We start from the raw sequence: 26,000 nt of genomic DNA, 5'->3' as shown, positions 1-26,000 counted from the left end.
ACAGCCTAATTATAGCATTGCGACCTAATTACAGCATTACAACCCAATTACAGCATTACGGCCTAATTACAGTATTACGAAAAGTGTCATAACTGTAATGCTGTATGCTGTAATATTACGGCATCGGCCAATCAATTACGGCTAACATTTTTATAAACTACTGCTAAGACATTGCACTTAAGACTATGAGGACCATCTAGCGTAGTAAACTCCACAGTAAAGTTTACCACACCCTTAGTGGTATTGTAGAGTGACCACTAAGATAAGAGCTCACCCAGATGGTATGCAAGCAGTGACCATCCAGACAGGACAATAGGCTTCCTAATAGCCTCATAGGGAACGCTAGGAGGACATCATGACCCTTTGTTGAAATATGCCGCCAACTGGTACATACTAATTCACCATGATGCAGTCCAACCTACACTTATTCCTGTACCTTCACACTATTGGTAGTAGTGTTCGCAGTAAAATTCTTTTAATTTCCGTGATTAGCAGAATCGAACCTGCGACCTCACCATACTCAGGCTTCATGAGGAGACTCACGGACTAATCAATGAGCCAAGGGTGATCAACCCTAATATTAGACAAATATATACCAATAATTCTTTATATTTCTTTTTTAGAAATAATTTGTAAAAAAATTTATTTATATATGATTAGTTGTAACCCTATTGCTTCATATTAGAATTGTAATAATACTAGCTAGAATTATATAATCATCATATAAATTTCACTTTTTTAAATTTGTTTAACGTTACATAATAAACTGGTTAATAGAAGTAAAGTTGCACAATTTAAAATTTATACAGGTAATTTAAACATTACAAATTTATTAATTATATAGATAAGGAAAAAATGCTAATATTTACATAACTAAAATTTAGTAATTCTAATAATGTAACTATATAAATTAATATATAAGGGTTATTTGTTAATTACATAATTATAATAATATTACATTTGTATTATTTTTGTTTGTTAAATTGTATTTTTTTTTATTTTTTTTTATAAAATATTTTAGATTAATTTTAATCCAGAGTGATTTAATTCAAGTGATTTAACCTACTAGTAACTTTTATATAATTGTATATATCCAAATAAATAAAATTGATATAAGTAAAATAATACAAACAATTTTTTTTTTTGAAATTTTTTTAATGTAAAATATAAATTTTTAAAAGACAAATTATTTAACCCAGAAAATAAACTAGCAAACCTTTTTGTATTAATATTATTTACTTTTATTTTTTAATAATATAGTTCAAATTTAAGGTTATTGAAAATGGATTTTAATACTATTGTTTCAAAGTTTGTTTATTAGGAAAGTAAAGTAAAAATATATTCAAAAAAATAAAATAAATTTTTTAAAAAATAAAAAAAATAAAAAGTATATCTTTAAGCAAATTATTATTTTGTTATTTAACTAAGATTTCTCTTTTTTAAATTTGGCAAATTGGATATATATTAATAATGTTATATGGATTTTTTATTTACTTATTGATAATACCTAATGATATAATTGCTATTATTAAATTAAATTAATTAAATTATATTTGTTAAATTACAGCTAATTATTCTTGTAATATTAATAATTAGTAGCATAAAGATTATGTAATTTTAAAAATTTATACTAAATATAAAACTTTATTTTACAAAATTTAACATATTATTTAACTATTTTAAAAGTCAAATATTTTTGTTGTAATAATAGTATATCCAAAAAAAAAAAAAATGTACTAAAATTTTGACATTTGAAACTTTTATATACTCTACTCTAAAGTGTTCTTATGTAGGACCTTTAAAAACCGGAGAAATTAAAAATTCTCTCTTATATCGCTGTATCTTAAGTGTGATATGTGATGTGAGTTTATCACCTATTATTTGAACATCACACTTGAGTAAATATAGAGCGGGAAAAGAAACGAACTTTAAATAAAAGATCAAATAATAAATTTAAAAAAATAAAATCAATCGACATCAATAAACCAAAATCAAGAATTCAAAGTACCATATGAATTAACAATTAACCTTTACAGCCCAATTTAAAATTTATAATTAGTCATTTTTGTTGAAAAACGTGGAATAAAATAAAATCTATAATAGTTTGTTAATAAATTCAAACTAATGTTATTGACAAACTGTAATCATTTTCTTCTTTGGTATTTATTGTTGAATTGGTATCAATAATTTCTGAATTTTGGATTCAGTTATTACAATGCCGATTATTCTTTCGTCATTTTAGGTTTTCTTAACCCAGAAACTGGTTGGCCACTAGGAGTTGCAAGTTTTGAAGGGACCATTCTTGAAGAAGCAGGCAATTTACTTATAGACGTCCGAGTACTAGGTTTTGAAAGTCTAGTAGGAGTAGCTAGCATTGATGTATTATGGGGAGGTATGGGAGATGTTCCTCTACCAGGTGAAGAGCCATAAGAGACCGAACTCGTCAGAGAAGTAAGTGAATCGGTTTCGGAAGCGCCAGTAGGCGATTCCGGAGGAGTAAAAATCATACTCGAAGCCGAGTATTCATCATGAGAAGACAAGCTATCAGTACTTTGTCGACCACCATAATACGGAGCTCGAAGGACGGAAGGAGATCGAATACCGGAATTTGAATTTGGTGTAGCGATATTTGAATGAGTTATTTTGGTATTGTTAGTAGACGTGTTTCCAACCGCAATACTTTGAGGTCGAGGTTTTTTAAGAGCCGATGTCTTAGATGGTTCAGATAAACTAGCAAGCCGACTCAATGGTCTCACAGAGGTTGTCGATGCAGATGAAGGTTTAGCAATGCCAGCACGACTTGCCGGTCTTTTTGCTAGCTCAGAGTTAGAAGTAGGTGTGTGCAATTGTGACTCGGCATATTTAGACTTTGTTGAATTAACATTTGATGGCGGCACACTATTTCGAATTCGACTTTGTGAACCGGTAGAAATATTGGAAGATTTTGGTGTACCGATGTGTGACCCAGCTCTGCTCAAAGGTCGGGCTCTTGGAGCTGCAATATGTGATGCAGAAGACCTAGCCAAAACATCATCAGCAGAACTATTACTCACACGACTCATTGATCTTGGACGAGTACCACTTGTCATAGATTGTGACATATTATACATTGACATGTGGAGTCCTCGAGTTGGAGAAGCAATTCTCGAGGGTGATATAGCGCCTACAGATGATGTAGTACTCTCTTCGGTAGAACTATCGCTAACAGCACTCATAGATCTTGATCTTTGCGGAGTCGAAGTAGACGAGTGAGAATCAACCCTACCAGGGGCTGCAATTCTAGAAGGTGAAGTAACATGAGAACCAACTCTACTAGGAGATCGCAAACCGGTTATAGTTGACGGTCTTCTTATTCCCGAAGCACCAGACTTTGTACTACCAGTTGAACGCACAGAAGTATATGAACCATTTGACATTGTTTCATACTCATCTGGATCTCCCACTGATGAAGCTCGTGAGGATGTGGGAGAAAGTGGCGATCCAAAATGAGCGCTAAATGCTGTTTTAGGCAAACCCGCCGGGATACCAGATTTTCCTCCAGAAAGAGTAGGATATGGTGAAGGAACAGGTGAAGGTGAAACTGGTTTTATAATAGGAGTTATTTGTGTGTCTAGACTCATGTCAATCTCATTTATCTCATCATCTTCATATTCTGCTTCTTTTGAGCCCATCTATTATAAATGATGTTAATAATGTAAAATAATATAATTTGGTTAAATTTCATTTATAAACAACAGAAAACCTTACATCAAATCCATTCTCGTTAATATCATCAGCTTCTTGGCCGTCAACTTCAAGTGGTGTATCACTTAAATTCTCATCTTCTTCAGCAATCATGCTAATCAATATTGGAGTGCTATGCAGGTCTGGAGGTAAGGGAGATGTTGATGGTGTAATATGTCTTTCAAGCTAATTGATTTTGCCGAATGAATTTGAATAAATAAGTAATCGTTATAATCAACGATTTTGTAATGAATTTATTATACCTCTGCAGGATCAACACTCCAAAAATTTTCATCTCCATCATCCAATCCGTCATCAGTTAGTTGAATTTCACCAGACTCTAAATCACTACCATTAGCTATTATCGCATCCAAATCTATTGATCCATCAGAATCAGTATCTTCGTATGATGCTTTATTCTTTGCTTGTTTTATATGTATAGAGTTGCTATAAAATGAAAATATTATAATAATACAATTAATACAACATAATTAAACATATTATTAAATAATGGATAGAGATTTCTATCATAAGAACTCACTTTATTTCACCTTTACTTCTTGTATCTGATTCAATTTTATCGTCCTCATTTAATCCATTTAATATAGAATTTTCATCAGAATTTTCAACATTTTTAGTTTCTGAAGATGTTTTAATTTCTTCTGAACCCATTATAATTATGTCTGTAGTTTCGTCTAATTTTTGCTCCATTTGAAGTTTTTTCTGTTTTAAGAATTTCTTCAAGTCCTTCCTTTGCATGCTTCGATTTGCAGCAGCCTTTTGACGTTTTTCATCAGGACTTAAGTTATCCGGAGGTGAGGTAAGTGAAAGTTTATCAGTACTAGTAATATCTTTGGAATTTATAGTTTCAGATGATCCTTGGGTAGGAATTTCGTCCTTTGAATTCTCTTTTGTGGGTTCGTCCTTTAAATTTGTTAAAGCAACCGATTTTTTATCATCAGTAAAATTTGAGTCTAATACTATTTGATTGTCTGTAAAAGTGTCTTTGTGAATATAAGGTTGTTTCTGTAAAAAGAACTCTTTCAAACTTTCTCTTTTTGTTTGAAGAGCAAGTGATACCGCCTCATTTTGTTTTTTTTCCTCTTCTGACATTGAATCTATTAGATCATTTCCATCATGCTCCGAAATTACCGGGGCGTTCTCTTCGACGGTTTGTACATTTTGACTATATTCAGTTTTTTCATTAAAAGATATCTTGCCCATAAATTGATTACTATTGCTGTCATTAGTAGAAGTACGTTCAGATCTAACTTGTTCAGATATTTTATCTACGTCGGAAGTATTTAATTGATGGGTTGGATTTATCTTGTCGTCAGGTGTAGATATTTTAACGTTATCGTCAATATCATGGGACTTTATGTTTTCAATCTGAACTTCTCTATGGTTAGTAATATCTGTTGTATTTAATGTAATATTATTTACTGAAGAATCCGCAGTTTCATGGTGACCCTTTATAGAAGTGTTCGAGTTTTCAGAAGTTATGTTTTCACTTAGTTTGTTCTTTTTTGCGTTTTCTTCTTGCAGCTTTCGCACTAGTAAAAGTTCGCGCATTGTACCTTAAAGATAAACATAAACAAGTATAAGACGAAAGAGGTTCTAAAAAATTTTACGGGTAGAAAAACTAAAGCGAAAACAGAAATACCCAACTTTAAAATTATACCTTAATTGGGTTTTTTTTTTCGTTGTTATTGATACGTAATAATAATGTTTAAGAAACGTTATCGTGTATGAAAATGAAAAAAAAAAATATTGTTTATAAAGATAAAGATGGTAAGATGGTATACTGTTTGAAAAAAATAAAGTTATATATAAGTCAACGAGTTTTACATAATAATTGAATGGTCATGTATTGTACATTAAGTGAAAAGTCAAGAGAAGTAAAAAAGAATAGCTTATAAAAACGAAGATATTTTATAATGTTTATAATTTGTACTGTAGTAATGAATTAATGATACAAAAAAAAAAAATTATAAAGTACACAAATAGTACAAAAAATTGTAATAATTTCTTTGGTTTCGAAGAGGATTTATTCAATGCAAAATGCCGATGCCGATGATTTTAAAGAAATGTTACACATCCAAAGTAATAATTTAACTCATAATACCCATAATAGTAATTAACTATATGACATAACAAATATTGAATTGTACTACAATTAGGTATACAAGTGAAATATTGTTAACTTTTTTTAAACAAAAATCACTACATTCTTATTATCATAATAACTATGTAATTAATTAATAAATCACCGCACTGATTTTCAAGAACAATTATAACAATAATTTTGTTTTGTCCAACAAAAATTTCGACTTGGAATCATTCTCTCTATATCCCAATCTTCAATTTCAGATCATCATTATAAGTGAAATAAATATCAATATCTTTACATAAAGAATAAAATAAATAAACTAAAGAATCTTAAATTTTTTTACCTTTGTATAATAATAATTAATTGAAAATATTGCACAATTTGATATTAATACACCTTTAAATCTTCAACCACTGCAACTACAAACAGAGTACGCAATTCCTTGTTGCTATGTTACATTTACCAAAATTCTGGTTTAGAATTTGTCGATCACGTGAAACAGATTAAATTTTGTTACCTTTTTTTTTTAAATTATATAGTGTAAAAGGAAAATTTTTATATATACATTGCGTCCATTTTTAAGTATTATTCAAATCTACCATCTTCCTCCACGTTTTCCGTAATAACCTCTACGCCTGATTGGAGACGGCGTGTTAGTAGTTGCAGCAGAGCCTGAAGAACTTACAGCAGCCGATGAAGTACTAGTCGAAACATTAGACTCAGAAGTATTGGTCGATTGGGTTTGTGGTTTTGTCAAGATTTGAATTTGTACTGGTGTTTTAGTATCAGTGCTATGCTTTCTACTTCGATCTCGACGACGATAATGATTTTCATTTGATGGAACATTCGAGCTTGATGACGTTACGGGAGCCTCAGAGGTATCTTTACTTTCTTCTTTTCGCGTATCTTTTTGAACTGTCCCCGTAGAGTCCTTGGCAAATGATTCTTGGTAAGCTGTTTCTTTTGAATCATTTTCTGCTGTATTTATTTCCTTTTTCGGTGAAGGGCTAGTTTTTTGAATAAATTGACGAATTTGTTCTTTTTGTCTTTGTTGAATTGTAATTTTGACAGGTGCTCTCTTGGTTTCTTTTTCTTTTTCCTTATCCTTTTCCTTCTCTTTCTCTTTAGCTTCAACTTTCGACTCTTCTGTTTGTGGTCTAGGCACAATAGTAATAGTAGGAAGTTCAGATTTATTGGCTTCTGTTGCTTGAGCTTTTTTCTCTCTTTCTCTCATTAATTTTTGTCTTTCCTGTTTCTTATCACGTCTACGATAATTCTCTTTTTCTTTAACTTGCTCCTTAGTTTTTTCTTTCAACTTTTCGTCTACAACTTCAGACTCTTTTTCCTTTACCCTTTCAATATACTTGTTATTTTCCTCTTCATCCCTTTTATCTTTCTCTTTATCCTTTTCTCGTTTCTCCCTTCTCTCCCCCCCCCCCTCCCCCCCCCCCTTTCTCTCCTTTTACGTTCCCTTTTAGGTCTATTTGTACTTTGAGGAAATTCATTAGCTCGTGTCTGTTGCGATGATTGTTTTGCGGCTCTAGAACCAGTTCCTTTTGTAGACAAGCCGGATGATGAAAGAATAGCAACCTGAGCATGTTTTAATGGTGGTGGTTTCGATTTCGGACCTAATTTTAACGCACGTAGGTGCTCAAGAAGTGGGGTGGTTGTTGGCTTTTCAACAACACTAGCAGCATTGATTACTATATAAATATTAAACAAGTGTGTTATGAATGATATTACATGAAAAAAGGTATTAAATGTAATTATAACACTCACCAGCATTTGCCAAACGTGCTTCCAATCTTTCCAATTGCGTTGCTCCACTTTCTAATACTACGCCTGGTTCTTTTGCAGTAGCCTGTTGAATTTCTTCCATTTTCAAAGATTCAAGAAATGCGAGATAATCGGGATCTATAAAAAAAGAGATTAATAGGAGCATTTTCACTTTATTATTTTTATTAAATTATGTAATAAATTTTCATACCGGTTTCGATTGTTCCTTGTCTAGGATCTGGTTTCTTGTGTTCTTTCGGTAGTTTTTGATATACAGCGAACTCTACCACAGCTCTATTCTCGTTGCCTATTAAGGTTTAGAATTTAATATATTTTTGAAATAAAGTAAATAATTATCAACATAATAATTTACCTTGTTTGTCTATAAACAAATGGTTGTCATAACCGCGATGAAATTCTAAAACTTGCTCAACAGTCTTAAAATGAAAATAAGCACGAGAAAATATACTTTCTTTATTCTTACTACGAATATAAATGTGTTTAGAATACTTTCTTTTTGATCTTACTTACCAAACAACAAGGCAATTACCTACCTTTTGCTAATTCGACCTTGGTGAAAACGTGACCAAGTGCAAGTTTCTTCATTTACCCATTGTTTGACAGATTCAAAGAATAAAGATTCAGGAATAAGAGGTGGTAAACGACGTACGACAACTTTAGTTTTCGTTACATTTTTGCCATATCCACGTTTAGACTTAAGTTTCTTAGGTTTAGCTGAAGATTTAGAATTTTTACTGGACATTTTTGAAATACCGCAAAAATGAAGGGCCAAATTTTATTTAATTTTTAAACTGCAGCGCAGCATTCAAATAAGAACATAAATAAATATTATTGGATGCGAAAATTGATACAATTGTATATTATTTAAGATATTTTTGTAGGTGCCACCGGTGGTGACGGTAAGGCGTGACAATCACCATTGTCACTTCTTGTGATAATTCTGAATCAGAAACCTAGTAAATTTATTTTAGTATCATTTATAATAAATAAAATAAAGTAATTTTTAATTTTTTGAATGAACACTCACAACAATCACAATCAAATGGACACAGCGGCGTGTCTTAAAAAAGAAAAGAAAGGATCGTTTAAACATTGTTCAATTAAGACAAGTTCGACTGAAATTACCTTCTCCGTTACCGACATTCAATTCTTTAATATCAAATATCGGCAGTCCATCTTCCGTAGTTTTTCCTAGATGAAGGAAGATTTAGAATTAAAAATGGTAAAGCTTGTAATACAAATTAAATATTAAATGATATACGGCTTTTTGTTCCTCGAGTATCGCTAAATCCGTTATCGTCGTTCAATTTTAACTTTCGTTTTGTAGCTTGTGATTTATCAGGAATTGCAGGAACTTTGAAAACAAATTCTTCTACTTTTTGTTTTATTGTGGAAGAGGAGAGCGACGATGATGATGATGCTGTTGACAATTCTTGTAATTGAGGATCTGTAGACACTTTTTTATTCTTCGCAGACGCGAAAATATCATCAATTTCGCTTTTACTATTTTCTATAACTTTTTTATTCTTATTATTTTTATCCACCATTAATTTTTCATTATTTTTATTTATTGTGGGTGTAGAGGATACCTTATTTTCGATTTTGCATTTTTTATCAACTTTGGATTTTATAGAAGACATTGTTCAAAATTTGCTAAAATAGTTTTTTTCGGCTTTAGTTAAAATCAGTTGTGTAACTGTGAAATTTCAACTGCCAAGCTATGTATATTCCTGCCGAGCTTGCCAAATTCTTGGGCCAAGCCGAATTTTTTACTTGGCAAATTTAAATATATATAAATCATCATTTCATCATATTTTGGCTCGTATACATCTTTTTAATAATTTGAAGTTTTTAATAAAATGAATGCAATACAATTAGCGAAAAAATACCCTCAAATATCGCAACAAGGGATTTTCGATCTCGTTGCACAATTCAAGTATGCTGTTTTTTTGATTTTGCACGAATCGAGTGTACTTTACGTGTCTTAATACTAACTTCTGTCGCGTCCATATAGCAAAATTGATCTTGATGGCAATGGTGCTCTCGAACAAAAAGAAGTTGTTAAGGCTCTACAAGAAATGGGTGAGAGCAATTCATACGATGAAATTCGGGCCACGCTGAAAGAAATTAACTTGAGCTCAACTGGTAATGTTGAGCTTGACGAATTCGTTGAGGTAAGTATAATTTAAATATTTCGTTAATTTTTGCTTTAATTTATAATAATTTTTTTATAATCATTCATAATCAGCTCATTGTAAAACTCAGGGAAGGTCGTAACAAAAGTGCTTTTGCGGTCAACAAACACAAAATTACCGTTCATGGTACTAGTCGGAATGTTTCTCATACTATCAACGAGGATGAGAGAACCGAATTTACCAGACATATTAATCAGGCATTAGCTGGTGACCCTCATGTTAGTGATAAAATTCCAATCGACACAAATACTATGCAATTGTTCGATGAATGTAAAGGTAAATATAGCTTGTTAGTGATTTCGTAAAAACAAAAATAAATATATGTATCAATTTTAATGCAAAATTCTTTATTAATAAGACGGATTAATCCTTGCAAAACTTATCAATGACTCTGTTTCGGACACAATTGATGAACGAGTCTTAAATGTACCTGGAAAAGGAAAGAAGATCAATAAGTTCAAGATGACAGAAAATAATAATCTAGTAATTTTTTCTGCAAAGGGAATCGGCTGTAATGTTGTAAATATTGGATCAGCTGACTTAATTGAAGGCAGAGAACATTTAATTTTGGGCCTTATCTGGCAAATTATCAAAATTGGATTATTAAACAAAATAGATATTAAGCTTCACCCAGAGTTGTATCGTCTTCTGGAAGATGATGAAACTCTTGAGCAATTTTTAAAATTACCTCCGGATCAGATTTTATTAAGATGGTTCAATTATCATTTGAAGGCTGCCAAATGGGATCGAAGGTAATCTTTATTTTTATATAACATATAGTTGTTTCTTTCTTCAAGTGGCTTTTCCTTTCCTTTTCTTTTCTTTGATTAATTTTAAAATTATTATTTATATAGGGTTACGAACTTTAGCACAGATGTCAAAGATGGTGAAAATTATACAGTACTTTTAAATCAACTTAAACCCGAAATTTGTTCACGTGAACCATTAAATGAGCCTGATCTCCTAGAACGTGCTGAAAAGGTAAGTTTGAGTAAAGTAAAGTATGTACACAACAATTTTTATATTCGCTGATCTCGATCTTATGACAGGTTCTACAAAATGCCGAGAAATTAGGATGCAGAAAATACTTGACTCCAAAAGCCCTTGTCACAGGAAATCCAAAATTAAATTTGGCCTTTGTTGCACATTTATTTAATACTCATCCCTGCTTGGACCCACTTGATGAAGAAGAAAAGGCAGAACTTGAAGAATTTGATGATAGTGATGATAGAGAAGCAAGAGGTAGAAAATATTCATATTTTAAAAATTATTATTTCTTAAAATTTAAAACTCATTGTCGATTTCATTACAGTATTTGCACTCTGGCTTAATAGTTTGGATGTTACACCGGCAGTAAATAATCTATATGAAGATGTGAAGGTCTTTATCTAAAGATTCTTGATTTAACTTATGTATTACATTATTTAATTTTTATGAATTTTTATTTTAGGATGGTTTAATTCTTCTTCAAGCATTTGATAAAATTGTTCCAAACACAGTTAATTGGAAAAAAGTTAATAAATCATCAAATTTATCAAGATTCAAACAAGTGGAAAACACAAATTATGCGATTACAATCGGTAAAGATCTACGGTTTACACTTGTTAATATCCAAGGAGCCGATATTTGTGACGGAACGAAAACTTTAATCCTTGGTCTTGTCTGGCAGATGATGCGTATGAATATTATTCAGACTTTAACAAGTTTATCCAAAGGCGGCCGAGATATTACTGATAATGATTTAATCAAGTGGGCCAATGATACTGTATCTCGTGGTGGTAAATCCTCAAAAATAAGTAGTTTTAAGGATCCAGCATTAAGAAATGGTATATTCTTGATTGACTTGTTGGACAGTATTAAGCCAGGAATTGTAGATTATTCCTTAGTAACGAAAGGAGTCTCTGGTAATTCATCAATTTAAGTTTGTTCTATAATTATACATATGATTAACTTCTAAAATATTCATTAAAATGTTTTTAGATGATGATGCTACGCTGAATGCTAGATACGCAATTTCTATTGCGAGGAAGATAGGCGCTACCATATTTTTACTGCCAGAAGATATTGTTGAAGTTAGACCTCGACTTGTAATAAGTTTTTCAATTTTATTTTTTTTTTTACGATTTCAATTATGATTAACTTTATGATTAACTTTATTTTACTTTAGATCCTAACGTTTATTGGTTCTTTAATGGCACTGAAATAAGCATCATTTCTTTTTGGATCTTATGACCCATATGATTGCAAATTTAGTATTTAACATATTTATTATTATACTTGTAATAAACATGTAATTCTGTTTGGCAAATCTGAACCTCACTGCAAAATAAATAAGATATGCTTGCTGTAACTTTTTAATTTTGTTTTAATGACTGATGATCTTGTATTTTTTAATATTTAAAATCTGTTGGTAGCCATGTCCCCACGAACTCTGTTATAATCTGGAAGTCCTTCAACTAAGATAATCAAAGTTGAATCTTAAAAAAATTATATTTGTCTTAAAAGATCAGATATAAAATAATATTGTATATACCTGGGCCAACTCCAACTACAGCAACATCTTGATCCCACAAATATTCTCCAGCAACTCTGCGTACATCATCAGCTGTGACTTTGGAAATAATAGCTTCGACTTCTTGAGGACTTTGTCTTTTTCCTGTTGTTATTAACTGACGTCCAATATCTTCAGCAACTGCCGTTGTACCATCCAGATTTAACAAAAGAGAAGCTTTAAGTTGTTGTTTAGCTCGTTCAACTTCAGCCTCTGTAACTGATGTGTGTAACCTTAAAAATAATAATTATAGTAATCACAAACTTTTAACATTAGAAAAAATAATAAATGAATTAAAAAATTACCTCCAAAGTTCTTTACAAGTAAAATGTACTAGATCATCTAACTGTTCCTTGTTTTCTGATATGAGATAGACACCAAATAATCCGGTATCACTATAACTTGTATTAAAAGCTTGGAAAGAATTTGCAAGATGATTCTCATGAATAATTTGAGAAAGACGAGATGATGAATGTGCAGCAGAACCAAGAGATCTATCCCAAGTTCCAATTACGGCTTGAGCAACTAACATAGGATAATAATCTTGCGAAGTCCATCCAACACTTTCAACTGCAAGAGCTATGTGAGCTTGAGGTAATTCATCATTCCTTACTCTAACTTCTGATCCTGTAAAAGTTGGTTTTTCACCATGAGAACTACGAGGTAATAAAGAATTTGGTGAAGCTGGTAAAGAAGAAAAATGTTTTTTGGCCAAATCTACAAGTTTATCATGTTGAATACCACCAGTTCCTACCAATACCATACGATCCGCTGTATAATTCTTATTGATATAATCTATAAGATCATCACGTTTAAGAGAAAGAATATTTTCTTTTGGGCCAAGAATAGTACGACCCAATGAATGACCTATGTAATATACCATTTTTTTTTAATTAAACATGATTCTATAAAATGAAAGAATTAGCTTAATTCTAACCTTGGAATGCAGTAGCATGTAAATGATCAAAGACCACTTCATCAAGTAACTTATCTACTTCTTCCTGTTCCCTTAAAATAACATCACGTTCACGCTCAATAGCATGTGAATCCAATTTAGAATTTTGTAAAATATCAGATAAAATTTCAACAGCTATATTAACATCATCCTTAAAAGTTTTAGCATAATATACTGTTTGTTCACGAGATGTATAAGCATTCAAATGTGCACCAATATTTTCAATAAAAAGTTCCAATTGATGTTGACTACGAGATTTTGTTCCCTTAAAAAAAAAATTATCTTAATAAATTAAATACATTAATATATATATTTAATAAATCTCTACCTTAAATGCCATATGTTCCAAGAAATGAGCCGCTCCATTATTCTTCGCATTTTCAGCTCTACTACCAGCATCAATCCATACACCAACAGTTGCTGTTTGTGCAAACTCATTAGTTTCAGTTGCAACTGTCAACCCATTTGGAAGTACTGAAGAATGTGTTATTGGTTTAGGGAAAGAGGTTTCAGAGGCAAACGGGCGGGTAAACTAGAATTTAAAATTAATATCCCAAAATTAAAATAGTAACTCAGGCATATCTTTTTTTTTTGCTCAATAGTTCAATTCATTAAACTATTAATACTTTAGACATAACTCGAAATTCTAAATAAAGTTCGAATTCCTTAATATACTGATACCTTTCTCGCCAACTCACGGCTAGTCTGACGTCTTAATATGTTAGAAAATATGAACCGAGATGCCATTTACTGGAGAAAAACAATGAGGTAATTCTTAATATCTGATTTTTTTTTTTGTTAATGCATCATCTAATTATCAATCTTGTATTAATGATTAATCTTATATGGAAAACCTATATCCATTGTATGACGTCATTATTTATGTATATTAAACTTTTTTTGGGGAAAATTAACTTCAAACATTTATAATGCTATTTTCAACAGAAGATTGTTGTATACAACAAGAAAATGAAATTTTGGCACTTGAGGTAAACCCGTTAAAATATTATATGCGTTAATAATAGGATGTATATGTGACATGCTCATAGTATCACGTTCCTATAAACTCTTGTAATGTAACAGGCAATTTACCCTCAAGATTTCACATACACAGAAAACGACGAAAATCCTTCACGTTACGAAGGATCTCTCACGATTCAAATATCCATTCCACATGAAATTATGATATATTTTACTGGAGGCAATAATTTAATTAGCGATCTACCACTTAAAGTTCGACATTTGCCACCAGTTAAACTCATTTTTTCGATGCCAAGCAATTATCCGACAGAGGAATGTCTGCAATTCAAACTTGAATGTTGCTGGATGCAACGGGATTGGATAAGGAGATTAGAAAAAAGACTTTTGAAAATTTGGGAAGAAGAAAGAGACGTTGTATGTCTTGCTTCGACATAAAAACTATGGAATTATAAAACAATTAATTTACTAATCTTTTCATTCAATAGATTTTATTCCGGTTTGCCGAATTTTTACAGAATAACACTTTGGATTATTTGCAAGTATCGTACCCTTTGAGAATTTATGATGGTATGTCATTAGTTCGTTTATTATAAATACTTTAATCTTTCAATGAGGAAAGAATGAGTAACGATGAAGAACGCTCTATTCTTATGATATTTCTGTTATGTTCATTCATAGATAACGTTGGTCAAACAACGCTTAAAGCCTTACTACGTACCTATGATCAGCAGGCTAAAAATCAGGACTTTGTTAATGGGCATTTTACATGCGGAATATGCCTTGAAGAGAAACATGGTGATAAATGTTATCGACTTAATTCATGTCAACATGTGTTTTGTCAAATCTGTCTTCGTGAATATTTTATGATGCTAATTCGAGAAGGGTTTGTCATACAAGTTAAATGTCCTGATCCTAGTTGTAAGTCACAGAATAAATTGGCTAAAGAAGAAATAACAGAAATTGTCGGTCATGAAATGTCACAAAGATATACTGAATTGTTAGAAAAACAAAAACTAGAGACAGATCCTCTAGTGACTTATTGTCCTCGTAAAATATGTCAAGCACCTGTAAGAAAAGATTCTGCTATTGAAAAATTATGTGTTTGTACAAAGTGTACATTTGCTTTTTGTTGGTTTTGTCAACGGACCTGGTATGTAATTTTACCTGTTTGTTTTACTAAGATTCTTTTTAATTCATTTTTATTTATTGATAAATAATAGGCACGGAGTCGGTGTACCATGTGCGATAAATAATATCAAAAAGGTTGTTCAAGAATATATGGTAGCCGATGAAGCTACCAAATCTATGCTTGAACTTCGGTATGGAACAAAGAATATGGAAAAATTGGTCAGAGATACTCTAGAAGAAATGGAGTCAGATAAATGGATAAAATCAAACGCACAAAAATGCCCTCAATGTGAAACCGCTATTGAGAAATCTATGGGATGTAATCATATGTTATGCACACGTTGTAAAACACACTTTTGTTATTTATGTGGAAGTTGGATAGATCCAGAAGAACCTTATAGACATTTTAACGTTCCAAACTCTTCTTGTAATCAACGATTATTTGATGGAGTGAATGTTGATGAATTTGTAGCGGATGATTTTATATTTATCTGATGTTTGTTATGATAATTTATGCATTTACATTAATATTATTGAACTTTGCATTTAATTTATTTATGTTTTGGTATTTAAAGTATTTAAGTATTTAGCTAACTACACGGATAAAATTATTGCAATAGATTTTATCTTAAATGACAAGTTAGAGACTGTCTAATTAAAAAAAATTCCATCCATATTGTTTAGTAACAAAGTAAAATAAACAATTATAAAAATTATAATAAGCCAGTTCATTAGAATTTTTAAATACTTTAATGATAATGATGTCATATATATGCTAATTCATGAGTTTACAATAAAATTTTAATTAAAATATATGTAAAATTGAAATTTTAAGAAAGAAATTAAAGTTTATTTTTTTTATTTTTTTTTTAGATTTATAATAAAAGTTTGGGTTGCATTTAAAAGTAATTTATGAATTTTAAAATTTATTTATTATATACAAAAGTATTTATCTTAACCATTAGCTATTAGGATAGTAATACTGTAATAGGATTCCACTTACTTATAATAAAAATATATATACAAAGATCAGGTGGCAAAAAAATTTTTTTACTACACTAAACTACAATAAATTACTGAATTCTATAAAATTTACTTAGTAATATATGGGCACTTTGCAGTAAAAAAGGACGAAACTACTAAAAAAAATAAAAAATGAGTTAATATAAAGTCTGAACAAATTATAGCATTTAGAATATTTTTGGCATATAAAAGAAAATTTAAATTTTTCAGTAGTTTTATCCTTTTTTACTACAAAGCGCCCATATAGTAAAATTGAAGATTTTTATGTTGCATAAAAGTTTATGAATTTTCAATAAACCTAGCCAAATTTTTTTTTATTTAATAGCCAATTATTTCTAGTTTTTATATATTAAAATAAAAAAAAGAAAAATTTTTAAAGTGTAAAAAAATTCTCTTATTGCAAAGTATCTTTTTATATGTATTTTCTCCTTTTATATATGAAATTATCTTGTCTATTATTTTATAAATAAATCATTTTCTGCATTCTTTAAAATTGGATATTTCTGATCATATTTTTATAACTATAATTGATTGACTTTTAAATAATAAATTTTTTGACTAACTTTATTAAAAATTTAATTTTACTATATATTACTAAGTAAATTTTATAAAATCTGGTAAATGTATACAAAGACTTTTTAATTGATACCTGATATTAAAAATTCTGCAAAAATATGCAAATAAAATTTTAGATATTAAGTTATAAATTATTTTATCATTATTTTTATATATTATTTATAAAACTAAATACTAATGTGAAAAAATAGAATTTATTTTAATTTACCATTTTTTAATAATATTTTTCTAAAATTTCATATGAAATTATATAAATTACTATATTGTATAATATGAATCATATGATTTTGAATTTAGGATTATAATAAACAAATATACTTCATTTTTCAGACTTTTCTTTTTTAGTTAATTTTTTATCAAACATGAAATCATTTGTATTAAAATCATTAAAAATATTAAGATTAAAAATCTGGTTTTAAACTTACTGAAAATCTCTGAACAGATATAAAAACAATTATTTATCCACTTTCTAACATATTTTACTATCATTTTAACTTAAAAAAAATAATAGAGAATGTACAAAAAAATATTTTTTCAAAATATTATAAGAAAATTATTGATGTATGGACAGAAAAACAAAGAATAAAACAAAATTAAAAAAGCAGATAAGTTTTATCAAGTAAATATAAATTGGTTCTTTATATTATTTATATTCACTTGTAATTAATTACTTATATTATAGGACGTAGTCAAAAAGCTTGCTTATAAAATATCATGAGTAGAAACAAGTGACTAAAAGTCAAATAAAAACCCATATTAAAGAAAAATTGGATGCTAATAAACAATGTGTTAGTATTCTTCAGAAACCTGAAGTAAAAGTTTAATGTTTGACAAGTTGTGAGAAAACTGCTGTAAATAATATTTCAATTTGTATTATATTGTATTAATTAATAAAAATATACTAATTTAATAAATTAATTAACTATTTAATGCAATTCATTTAAAAAAGGATACTATATTAGATGTATTAAAAATAGTTTATAGTTTATATTTAGTATAAATTAAATTAAACCATTCAAAAATAATTTTATAAAATATCAAATGCAAAAATAAAAGTAGAATCTAAATATATTATATCTGTAGATTTTAAAAGATAATGATAAAATAGTATAATAATTATAATATTTATTAATAGTAACATTTATTTTATATTTAATATTTATTTATATTTAATATCAAGTAATAAGAATATATATAATTCATATTTATAAATAGGAAATTGATTTTGCATATTTATATTTAGTTAAATAAGTCATATAATAAGATAGTATAAGTGATATAGTAACATAGTAGTACAAATAATACAGTATTATATGAGTCATAACAAGTTATAATGAATTATAATTAGATGTTAGATAGATAATTAATAGTCTAGTGAAACTTCAAAAAAACTTTAAATAGGAGGCTTTTTATATTTGATTTTCAAAGCAATTTGAATTGGTAATAGATATTAATGGTAATTTAAATTAATTTAAAAAAAACTAATTGGAAAATAAAAATAATAAAAATATTTTTAACACTATAATTAAATTATAAACTATTGATTTTTCAACTTTTTTTTATAATGAAAAGTATAATAAAATATTAATTGTTAATGAAAAGTTATCATTGTGAATTTATTATGAAAAATACTTAATTAATAATGTTTAGAGGAAATAAAGTTATTATTTGAAATTAATTGGTTGAAAATAAGATGTTTATAAAATGAAATAAATAAAAATCAGCTTGTAGATACTGGTTGGAATAGTCCATTTCGGCAAAATTTTAAATTGCCGAATGTTGGACGAAATTTGGTCTAACTTTAGCCGATCAGTACCAAAAAAATCGGCAACTAATTTTATAAATGATTTGTACCGTAACGCCTGCCACTTGTCAACAAATCGATCAGTAGAAATTGGCAACAAATCGGTAAAATCAAATTGACAATTGTTAATAAACCTAATAATTTATTACCGATTTTTGTACATTTAACTGATTACTGATTTAAATTTTATAATAATTTATTAATTAAATTTTATTAATTCGTTTTATTAAAAATTACATATTAAATTAATATATAGCTATCTATCATCTATATACACCATCCACCATCCATTATCCATTATCCATCATCTACCCATCATTCTCACCTAACCTGATAAAAATCCGTAAAAAATCTACAAAAAAAAAGAGAAAACGGTTAGTAACCTATTTTTTAAATAAAAAAATTGAAGTTTCAAAAGAAACTTACTCGATCTAATAAAATCCGAAGGGGAAACCTACAAAAAAAAGTAAAGAAACGGTAGTTAGTTCATTTCTTTAATAATAATAAAAACTGAAGTTTCGAAAAATTCGAAACTTACCAATCCAATAAAGTCCGAAGGGGAAAATCTACAAAAAAAAAAGAAACAATTAGTTTAATATTTCTTCGATAAAAAAAAATCAAAGTTTCGAAATATCGAAACTTACCACCAATTCTTTAATGGAAACCTACAAATAAAAAAAAGAAACGGTTAGTTCGTTTCTTTAATAAAAAAAATAAGTTTCGAAAATTTGAAACTTACCCGCCCATCCAATAAAGTCCGAAGGGGAAATCTACAAAAAAAAGAAGAAACAATTAGTTTAATGTTTCTTCAATAAAAAAAAAATCAAAGTTTTGAAATATATTCGAAACTTACCCCCAAATTGATAATGGAAACCTACAAAAAAAAATGAAACGGTTAGTTCATTTCTTTAATAATAATAAAAAATGAAGTTTCGAAAAATTTGAAACTTACCCATCCAATAAAGTCCGAAGGGGGAAATCTACAAAAAAAAAGAAGAAACAATTAGTTTAATGTTTCTTCAATAAAAAAATAAAGTTTCGAAAAATTCGAAACTTACCTGCCCATCCAATAAAGTTCCAAGGGGGGAAACCTACAAAAAAAAAGAAGAAACAATTAGTTTAACGTTTCTTCAATAAAAAAATTAAAGTTTCGATACTTCGAAACTTACCCGTCAATTCGATAATGGAAACCTACAAATAAAAAAAAAATAAAAAAAATGGTTAGTCCGTTTCTTTAACAATAATAAAAAATAAAGTTTCGAAATACACTTCGAAACTTATCCGTCTATTCAATATTAGTCCGAAGAAGAACCTACAAAAAAAAAATTAAGAAACGGTTAGCAAACCGATTCTGTTATAAAAAAAAATTTCGAAAAGTTTCAAAATCGAAACTTACCCGATCCATCAGCCTGAAGTGGGAGCCTACAAAAAGTAGAAAGAAACGATTATTAGTAAATCGTTTCTTTTAAAGTTTCGAAATTAACCCAACTTCGAAACTTACCATCGACCAATCCATGCCCTAAACCCTAATATCTATTATACTTCAAGGGCGAATGGAGGTGAACCGAAAGGAGAATGATGCACCAAAAGCGGGCGGTGATGCACCAAAAGGAGGAGGTGATCTTGAACCTACAAAAAAAAAAGAACGAAAACGTTAGCAAACGTTTCGTTAAATAAAATTTTTTTAAAAAATCTAACTCTCCTACTGAAGTTCCTACGCGTCTAAAAGTCAAATAATTAAAAAAAAAAATTTGAAATTAGTTTATTAAGGCAAAAACAAGGGAAATAAAAAAAATTAAAAACTTACCAAAATACCGTATCCAAAGAGTGAAGCGTCACCTAAAAAGAAGGAAGAGGGAATGGACGAAAGAAAGGGGAAAGGGAAAGACGAAAAAGTGAGAGGGAAAGGGAGACGAAAGAGTGAGTAGAAAGGGGGAAGACGAAAGGGTGACGAAGGAGTGTGTGGAAAAGTAAAGTGAGTGGAAAGGGGGAGACGAAAGTGTGAGAAAAAAAAAGTTTAAATAAAGTTAATATATAGTAGTATCGCGTAATGCATGTGATACATAATTACAAAATATTGACCAAAAAGTTATTGGTCGATTTTTTTATTGATTTTACCGATTTTTGCCATTGGTCAAAAAATGTGACGAATCACATGACCAATCGGCAAAAATTATGCCGAAAGCTCTTAACGGTCAAAAGTTTTGATTTCGACCAGTGAGATAAAGTTAAAGATTTAGAAATGTGGGATGTTAATTATCTTTATAATTTCACATTTATATTAAAAAATCAAATTAGTTATAAAATAATCAATTTATTTAAATTTTATAAATTAATAAATATTAATATGATACTAAAGATGTTAAAATTAATAATTAGAAAATTAATTCTAGATTTTAAAATATTGCTTTAAAAGTGTTGAAATGAAAAACAAATAGAAGAAAAAAAAATGGAATATCAATAGTAAAGATAAAAAAATGAAGTCAAATAGTAAAAAATGTAATAAGAATAATATAAAATTAGCAAACTTCATTACTAATAAGACTAATTAGAACAAATGAAATGATTTTACATTTCATTGGGAAGTAGAGGTAGACTCTGAATCTGGTCAATCTGGTTATCTTAGAATCAATCCGTCAAATAGGCAGATTTGGATTGATCAGATAAATCCGTCAAATAGACCGGATGGATAACCAGATATTATATGGGATTGACAAAAAAATTTTCTTTTTAGGAGGTCATCTAAAGTGAGGGTAAATCACGTGATTCAGTATAATTTTAATTAGATTAATTTTTTATAAGAAAGATTAATAGAAACTTTAAAATCATAATATAAGCATATTTTTATCTGCTTTGCAAGTTTACTTAAGAAAAAAAAAGTGGATTTTGAATATTGTTTTTAACTTTACATATGAATGAATGAAACTTTACCGATTAGTATATCCAAAAATGAATAACGAAATTGAAAAAGTAAAAATAGCATTTAAAACCCTACTCTGTGCTTTAAGTAAACCTGCAAAGCAAGCAAAAATGCATTTAAAATATGTATTTAGAATGGTTAAATATATGTTAAAAAGTTTTATTTTATGAAAAGAATTTTTTTCGAAGTTATGTGATTTGCCTCACTTTAGACAACCTCTTTTTTAGGAAATTTTATGTTACATGACCAGAAATTAAATTTAGAAAAAACTGGTTTTTATGGAATGGGTATTACTATAAATGGAAATGATCAACATACCAGTGTGTCATGTGACAACAATTAAATACCTATTCATAAATTCTGGCTGAAATTAAATGATCAGTGAAAAAATTTCCTTTTTGGATTCTTGTGAAATCCAAAATTTCATTTTTGCTGAGAAAAGAAATAAAATTGCTTTTTGTGTAATGTTACTCATACCCTAAAAAGGATAATTCCATGGCGATTACTTAATTCTGGCTGAAATTATAATCAATTTGATCAATCCACAGATAATCCAATGATCTGATTTTTTTAATCCAGATTGATTTGTCACGTGATCATTCAGATGACGGATTGATCAGATTCATCCAGAACACACCTCTATTGGGCAAATTTTTAGGCAGATTTTGACAGTCACCTAAAAATTTTGGTTGTATCATTGTTAATAATAGTGATATAATCATTTAGGTGACAGATTGACTTTTTTTGAAAAAGTAATCTTATTTCATAATGCTTAATTTTTATATATATTTTATTTTTCTTATTGTTATAAATTTAATATATATAAGTAAGCGTAGTTATATTAAGACAAGATCACATCTATAATAAATAAATAAAAAAAAAATAAATAAATAAAATGTTTATAAAGATAAGAGATTAAATCTCCTACTTATAATATTAATAGAAAAAAATTATTGCAGTTTGATTTTTAAAATGTTAATAATACAATAAATCAAGTAATATTAGATGAAATTTATGTACAGTTACAATCTATCATTCAGCCTAAAGGATTCTATAATAATATGAAAAGTTTATAAAAATCTTTATAAATTAAGTAATACTATTAAGAATGAAAAGGTAAATATATATTTTATACTTATTATAAATCTATTTTTACAATTAAAAAAAAATATACAGCTTTAAATGAAGTATATATTTAATCAATTCTTGAAACTATATTTGATATTAAATATCTTTTCATAAACATTGTAAATATATGAACTAATAATTACTTATACAAAAATGGTGAATACTGAATAAATTTATATGATAGTTTTAAAGTTAATTACTAATGTTTAAAATATCTTTATATTCAGGATTCAAATAAATAATTCTATAAAATATTTGCTATTTATATTGTCTAATTCTAATATATATTTAAATAACATCTTTTTATCTTTGAACAAGTTGAATAATGATTTAAAAATACAGTAACACCTCCCTAAGTGCACGCACCTCAGGACTGACTATGCACGTGTACTTAGGGAGAGTGTGTATTTATAGAACAGCCAATAGAAAAATAGATTTTGTTACGCGATTAGGTTTCGACAAAAATTTTTATTTATAAGTTTTAAATTTTTTTATTAAGCTCAAATCCAAATAAAACAACATATTTTGCGAAAATTTAGTGAAAATATGTATTAATGTCAGTTTGCCGCATTAAACTATTTTTTTTGGCTCTAAAAAATTTTTCAATCTTTCCCACTATCTGTTTCCTTAAAAAAAAATCTTCTTACTATACTAATTTGGGATAATTAATCAAGTAAGATGTTCACACAGGACCGGAAAAACTATATATAAAGGTCACCGGAAAAAAATCAGAAAATCATATATATGTGAACCATCTTATGATTGGTCAATTGGCTATTTATTCACATGTTTTCACTCCAAAAACAGAAAAAGGAAAGATCTTGCTCAATTTTCTTATTCTTGCGAACCAACACGTGACTTTTATTAATTATTTTTACGGTGACCTTTTTGAAAATTAAATATGGGTTCGAAATCAGAAAACCGGTGACCTTTATTAGTAGTTTTTCGTAATATATTCATGCATTGTAATTTACTCAATTCATCTATAATTTAATTGATGATGTTATAGTAGTTAATGCTAACGAATTTCGTAGTCAAATGTAATTGCTTGTAAGCTACAAAATAAAAGTTTACTGTTATATAGTTCACGTGATTTCACTTCTAAATTGATAAATTAAATTAATTTAAAAATTAACCGTTATCAATGATTGGTCAAAATTTTGCAATAGTCACGTGAATGCATTTATGGAGGGTATTCTAGGTATTCTAATATACCCCGGGACTCAGATTTGCTTGCACGTGCAAAACATAGAGGGAGTGCACTTAGCTTTAAGTCCCGAGCTCAGGACCAAGCTATGGAGTGCATATAGAGAGGGAATGCACTTATAGAGGATGCACTTATAAAGATGTTACTATATAATTATTACATATTTAAATTTTTAAATCAAACAAATTTGATATATAATTAATAATATTGTTAAAGTAGAAATGTAGTACAGTAATTTTATGTAGATCATTTTGTAGATCATTTTGTAGATCCCTTGATTTTTTGGATTTTCTTGATTTTCTTGATTTATTTGATAAATCTGATAAATTTGATTTATTTGATTTATTTATTTATTTGTTATATTTATTTTATTTATTTTATCAAATATTCTTAATTTTTATTTTATTATAAATAGTGTTAGGATTTTACTAAGTTGAGGTAATAAATCAGTTAATTTCACAGATAGTTAAGAATTGTATTGTAGTATTCGAGTTATATGAAAAGAGCATTATTTCCAGTAGTATAATTCAAAATAGTTAATTTTGCAACCAAGAGATTATCTATATTTTTTATCGTATCTAAAATCTTATATTATTTTAATAAAAACCTATTTTCTTTAACTGAACATCCAATGTTATTTTACATGACTACTTGTGATCAACTTAAAACTCTCCTATTAAGTTAAATTCCAGTTAACTTGTTAAAGTGTTAAAGTTTTTCAGTCAGCTTTAATTGTTGATAGGATAACAATCCCTATAAAAATGAAATGTGTTAAATTTGTGTTCATATATAAAAAATGTCCAAAAAAGCACCATTTTGTCCAATTTATGTCTTATTACAAAAAAACAAAAATTAAACAAAATGGTGCTTTTTTAGACATTTATTACACATGAGCACAAATATTAAACAAATTTAACTCATTTCATTTTTATAGGGAATATATACTACTCATTTATTAAATACAATATATATAAATTTATTTCAATTAAAATAAATGTATTTTTCAACTAATTATATCAACTATTTATATGTATTTTTCAACTAAATTAACATTATTAAATGCATTTTTTACTGTCATTGGCTACTATTGTTTTACTGTATATATTGCTTTATATGTTATTTTATATATTTTAAATGGTATTAGTTGACAAAAAGTTTATTACTTAATACCAAAAAGTATTGAGTAACACATAGTATTGTTAACACATTATATGTCTGCCCAAACTTCCTGATATATGTAGCTTCCTTAAATTAGGAGTTTTTGTAACTTATAAATATTATAAGTTAAGAAAAACTTAGTTAAGAAAAACCAAGTTTTTTCTTTAGCTATCTTCTGCTAAAAAATGGTCAAGCAATCAGTAAGTGAAAAATGTAATTGATTCTTATAAAAAAATATATTTTAAAATTTTAATTAGTATGATTTATATAATTTAAATATTATTACTTTAATTTCATCTATTATATCTTACTGATCAAAATGAATTATAAACATATTTTATTTACAAAATAATTTATTATTAAAGTAGTGGTATGGCTATAATTATAATAAATACTGCCCAATTCTGTTATTATTATTTGAATTTGGAATTTGGTACTTATGAAAAAATTTTGGAATTTGATTTGTATATTATAAAAAATTTTTTATACGAATAGTATTACTATAATATATAAATTATATAAAGGAAAAAGTAATTAATTAATAAGTTGAAATTATATTACTAAATTCCAAATTTGTTTAAAATTTTGCTAAGAATAATTATTGTCTAATGCAAATCCGCCGTAATACTTTCCTTGTACAAGATTTGCATATCAACACAAATTTTATTACTTGTGCCAGGTAAAGTATAAAAAGTTTTATTGGCTATTGTATTGGAGACACCTTTTCTGGATTCTCCCCTGCCC

The 26,000-nt window shown here is 28.1% G+C and overlaps 6 protein-coding genes across 9 annotated transcripts; 2 read left to right on the top strand and 4 right to left on the bottom strand.

Moving 5' to 3' along the window:
- Positions 1–1,619: 1,619 nt before the first annotated feature.
- On the bottom strand, positions 1,620–5,401 carry OCT59_018730 (uncharacterized protein). Its single transcript, XM_066135589.1, has 5 exons — positions 5,392–5,401; positions 4,265–5,300; positions 3,987–4,170; positions 3,748–3,909; positions 1,620–3,671 (listed from the first exon to the last, which is right to left on the bottom strand). Exons 2-5 carry the CDS (start codon positions 5,293–5,295, stop codon positions 2,223–2,225), a joined length of 2,826 nt encoding a protein of 941 aa, XP_066004862.1. The 5' UTR covers positions 5,296–5,300; positions 5,392–5,401; the 3' UTR covers positions 1,620–2,222.
- A 2,975-nt stretch (positions 5,402–8,376) lies between these two features.
- On the bottom strand, positions 8,377–9,275 carry OCT59_018729 (uncharacterized protein). 3 transcript variants are annotated; one of them, XM_025314388.2, is made up of 4 exons: positions 8,892–9,275; positions 8,756–8,821; positions 8,658–8,690; positions 8,377–8,583 (listed from the first exon to the last, which is right to left on the bottom strand). In XM_025314388.2, exons 1-4 carry the CDS (start codon positions 9,268–9,270, stop codon positions 8,576–8,578), a joined length of 486 nt encoding a protein of 161 aa, XP_025185199.1. In that variant the 5' UTR covers positions 9,271–9,275; the 3' UTR covers positions 8,377–8,575. The 3 variants fall into 3 exon arrangements, with proteins under 3 accessions (XP_025185199.1, XP_066004860.1, XP_066004861.1); XM_066135587.1 differs by having other exon boundaries at positions 8,756–9,275; XM_066135588.1 differs by having other exon boundaries at positions 8,377–8,690.
- A 172-nt stretch (positions 9,276–9,447) lies between these two features.
- Positions 9,448–12,181, top strand: OCT59_018728. 2 transcript variants are annotated; one of them, XM_025314389.2, is made up of 10 exons: positions 9,448–9,566; positions 9,645–9,804; positions 9,879–10,101; positions 10,184–10,577; positions 10,680–10,806; positions 10,875–11,067; positions 11,138–11,205; positions 11,276–11,729; positions 11,806–11,912; positions 11,993–12,181. In XM_025314389.2, the coding sequence occupies exons 1-10, from the start codon at positions 9,490–9,492 to the stop codon at positions 12,029–12,031; spliced, it is 1,842 nt and encodes a 613-aa protein (XP_025185200.1). In that variant the 5' UTR covers positions 9,448–9,489; the 3' UTR covers positions 12,032–12,181. The 2 variants fall into 2 exon arrangements, with proteins under 2 accessions (XP_025185200.1, XP_066004859.1); XM_066135586.1 differs by having other exon boundaries at positions 9,645–10,101.
- OCT59_018727 (uncharacterized protein) lies at positions 11,899–14,161 on the bottom strand. Its single transcript, XM_025323246.2, has 6 exons — positions 14,013–14,161; positions 13,660–13,863; positions 13,314–13,596; positions 12,682–13,243; positions 12,359–12,609; positions 11,899–12,281 (listed from the first exon to the last, which is right to left on the bottom strand). Exons 1-6 carry the CDS (start codon positions 14,076–14,078, stop codon positions 12,223–12,225), a joined length of 1,425 nt encoding a protein of 474 aa, XP_025185201.1. The 5' UTR covers positions 14,079–14,161; the 3' UTR covers positions 11,899–12,222.
- An 89-nt stretch (positions 14,162–14,250) lies between these two features.
- OCT59_018726 (uncharacterized protein) lies at positions 14,251–16,159 on the top strand. Its single transcript, XM_025314390.2, has 5 exons — positions 14,251–14,320; positions 14,415–14,726; positions 14,798–14,879; positions 14,991–15,462; positions 15,533–16,159. The coding sequence occupies exons 1-5, from the start codon at positions 14,261–14,263 to the stop codon at positions 15,933–15,935; spliced, it is 1,329 nt and encodes a 442-aa protein (XP_025185202.1). The 5' UTR covers positions 14,251–14,260; the 3' UTR covers positions 15,936–16,159.
- Positions 16,160–19,274: 3,115 nt separating this feature from the next.
- On the bottom strand, positions 19,275–20,359 carry OCT59_018725 (uncharacterized protein; the record flags this gene model as incomplete). The annotated part of the gene is made up of 9 exons (XM_066135585.1): positions 19,275–19,297; positions 19,382–19,409; positions 19,488–19,508; positions 19,583–19,613; positions 19,697–19,717; positions 19,796–19,823; positions 19,902–19,934; positions 20,240–20,265; positions 20,328–20,359. The coding sequence occupies 9 exons, from the start codon at positions 20,357–20,359 to the stop codon at positions 19,275–19,277; spliced, it is 243 nt and encodes an 80-aa protein (XP_066004858.1).
- Between the last annotated feature and the right edge of the window lie 5,641 nt (positions 20,360–26,000).

This window comes from Rhizophagus irregularis, chromosome 28, assembly GCF_026210795.1.
Source record: "Rhizophagus irregularis chromosome 28, complete sequence".
Taxonomy (NCBI): Eukaryota; Fungi; Glomeromycota; class Glomeromycetes; order Glomerales; family Glomeraceae; genus Rhizophagus; species Rhizophagus irregularis.
This window is presented reverse-complemented; position numbering and strand designations above follow the sequence as displayed.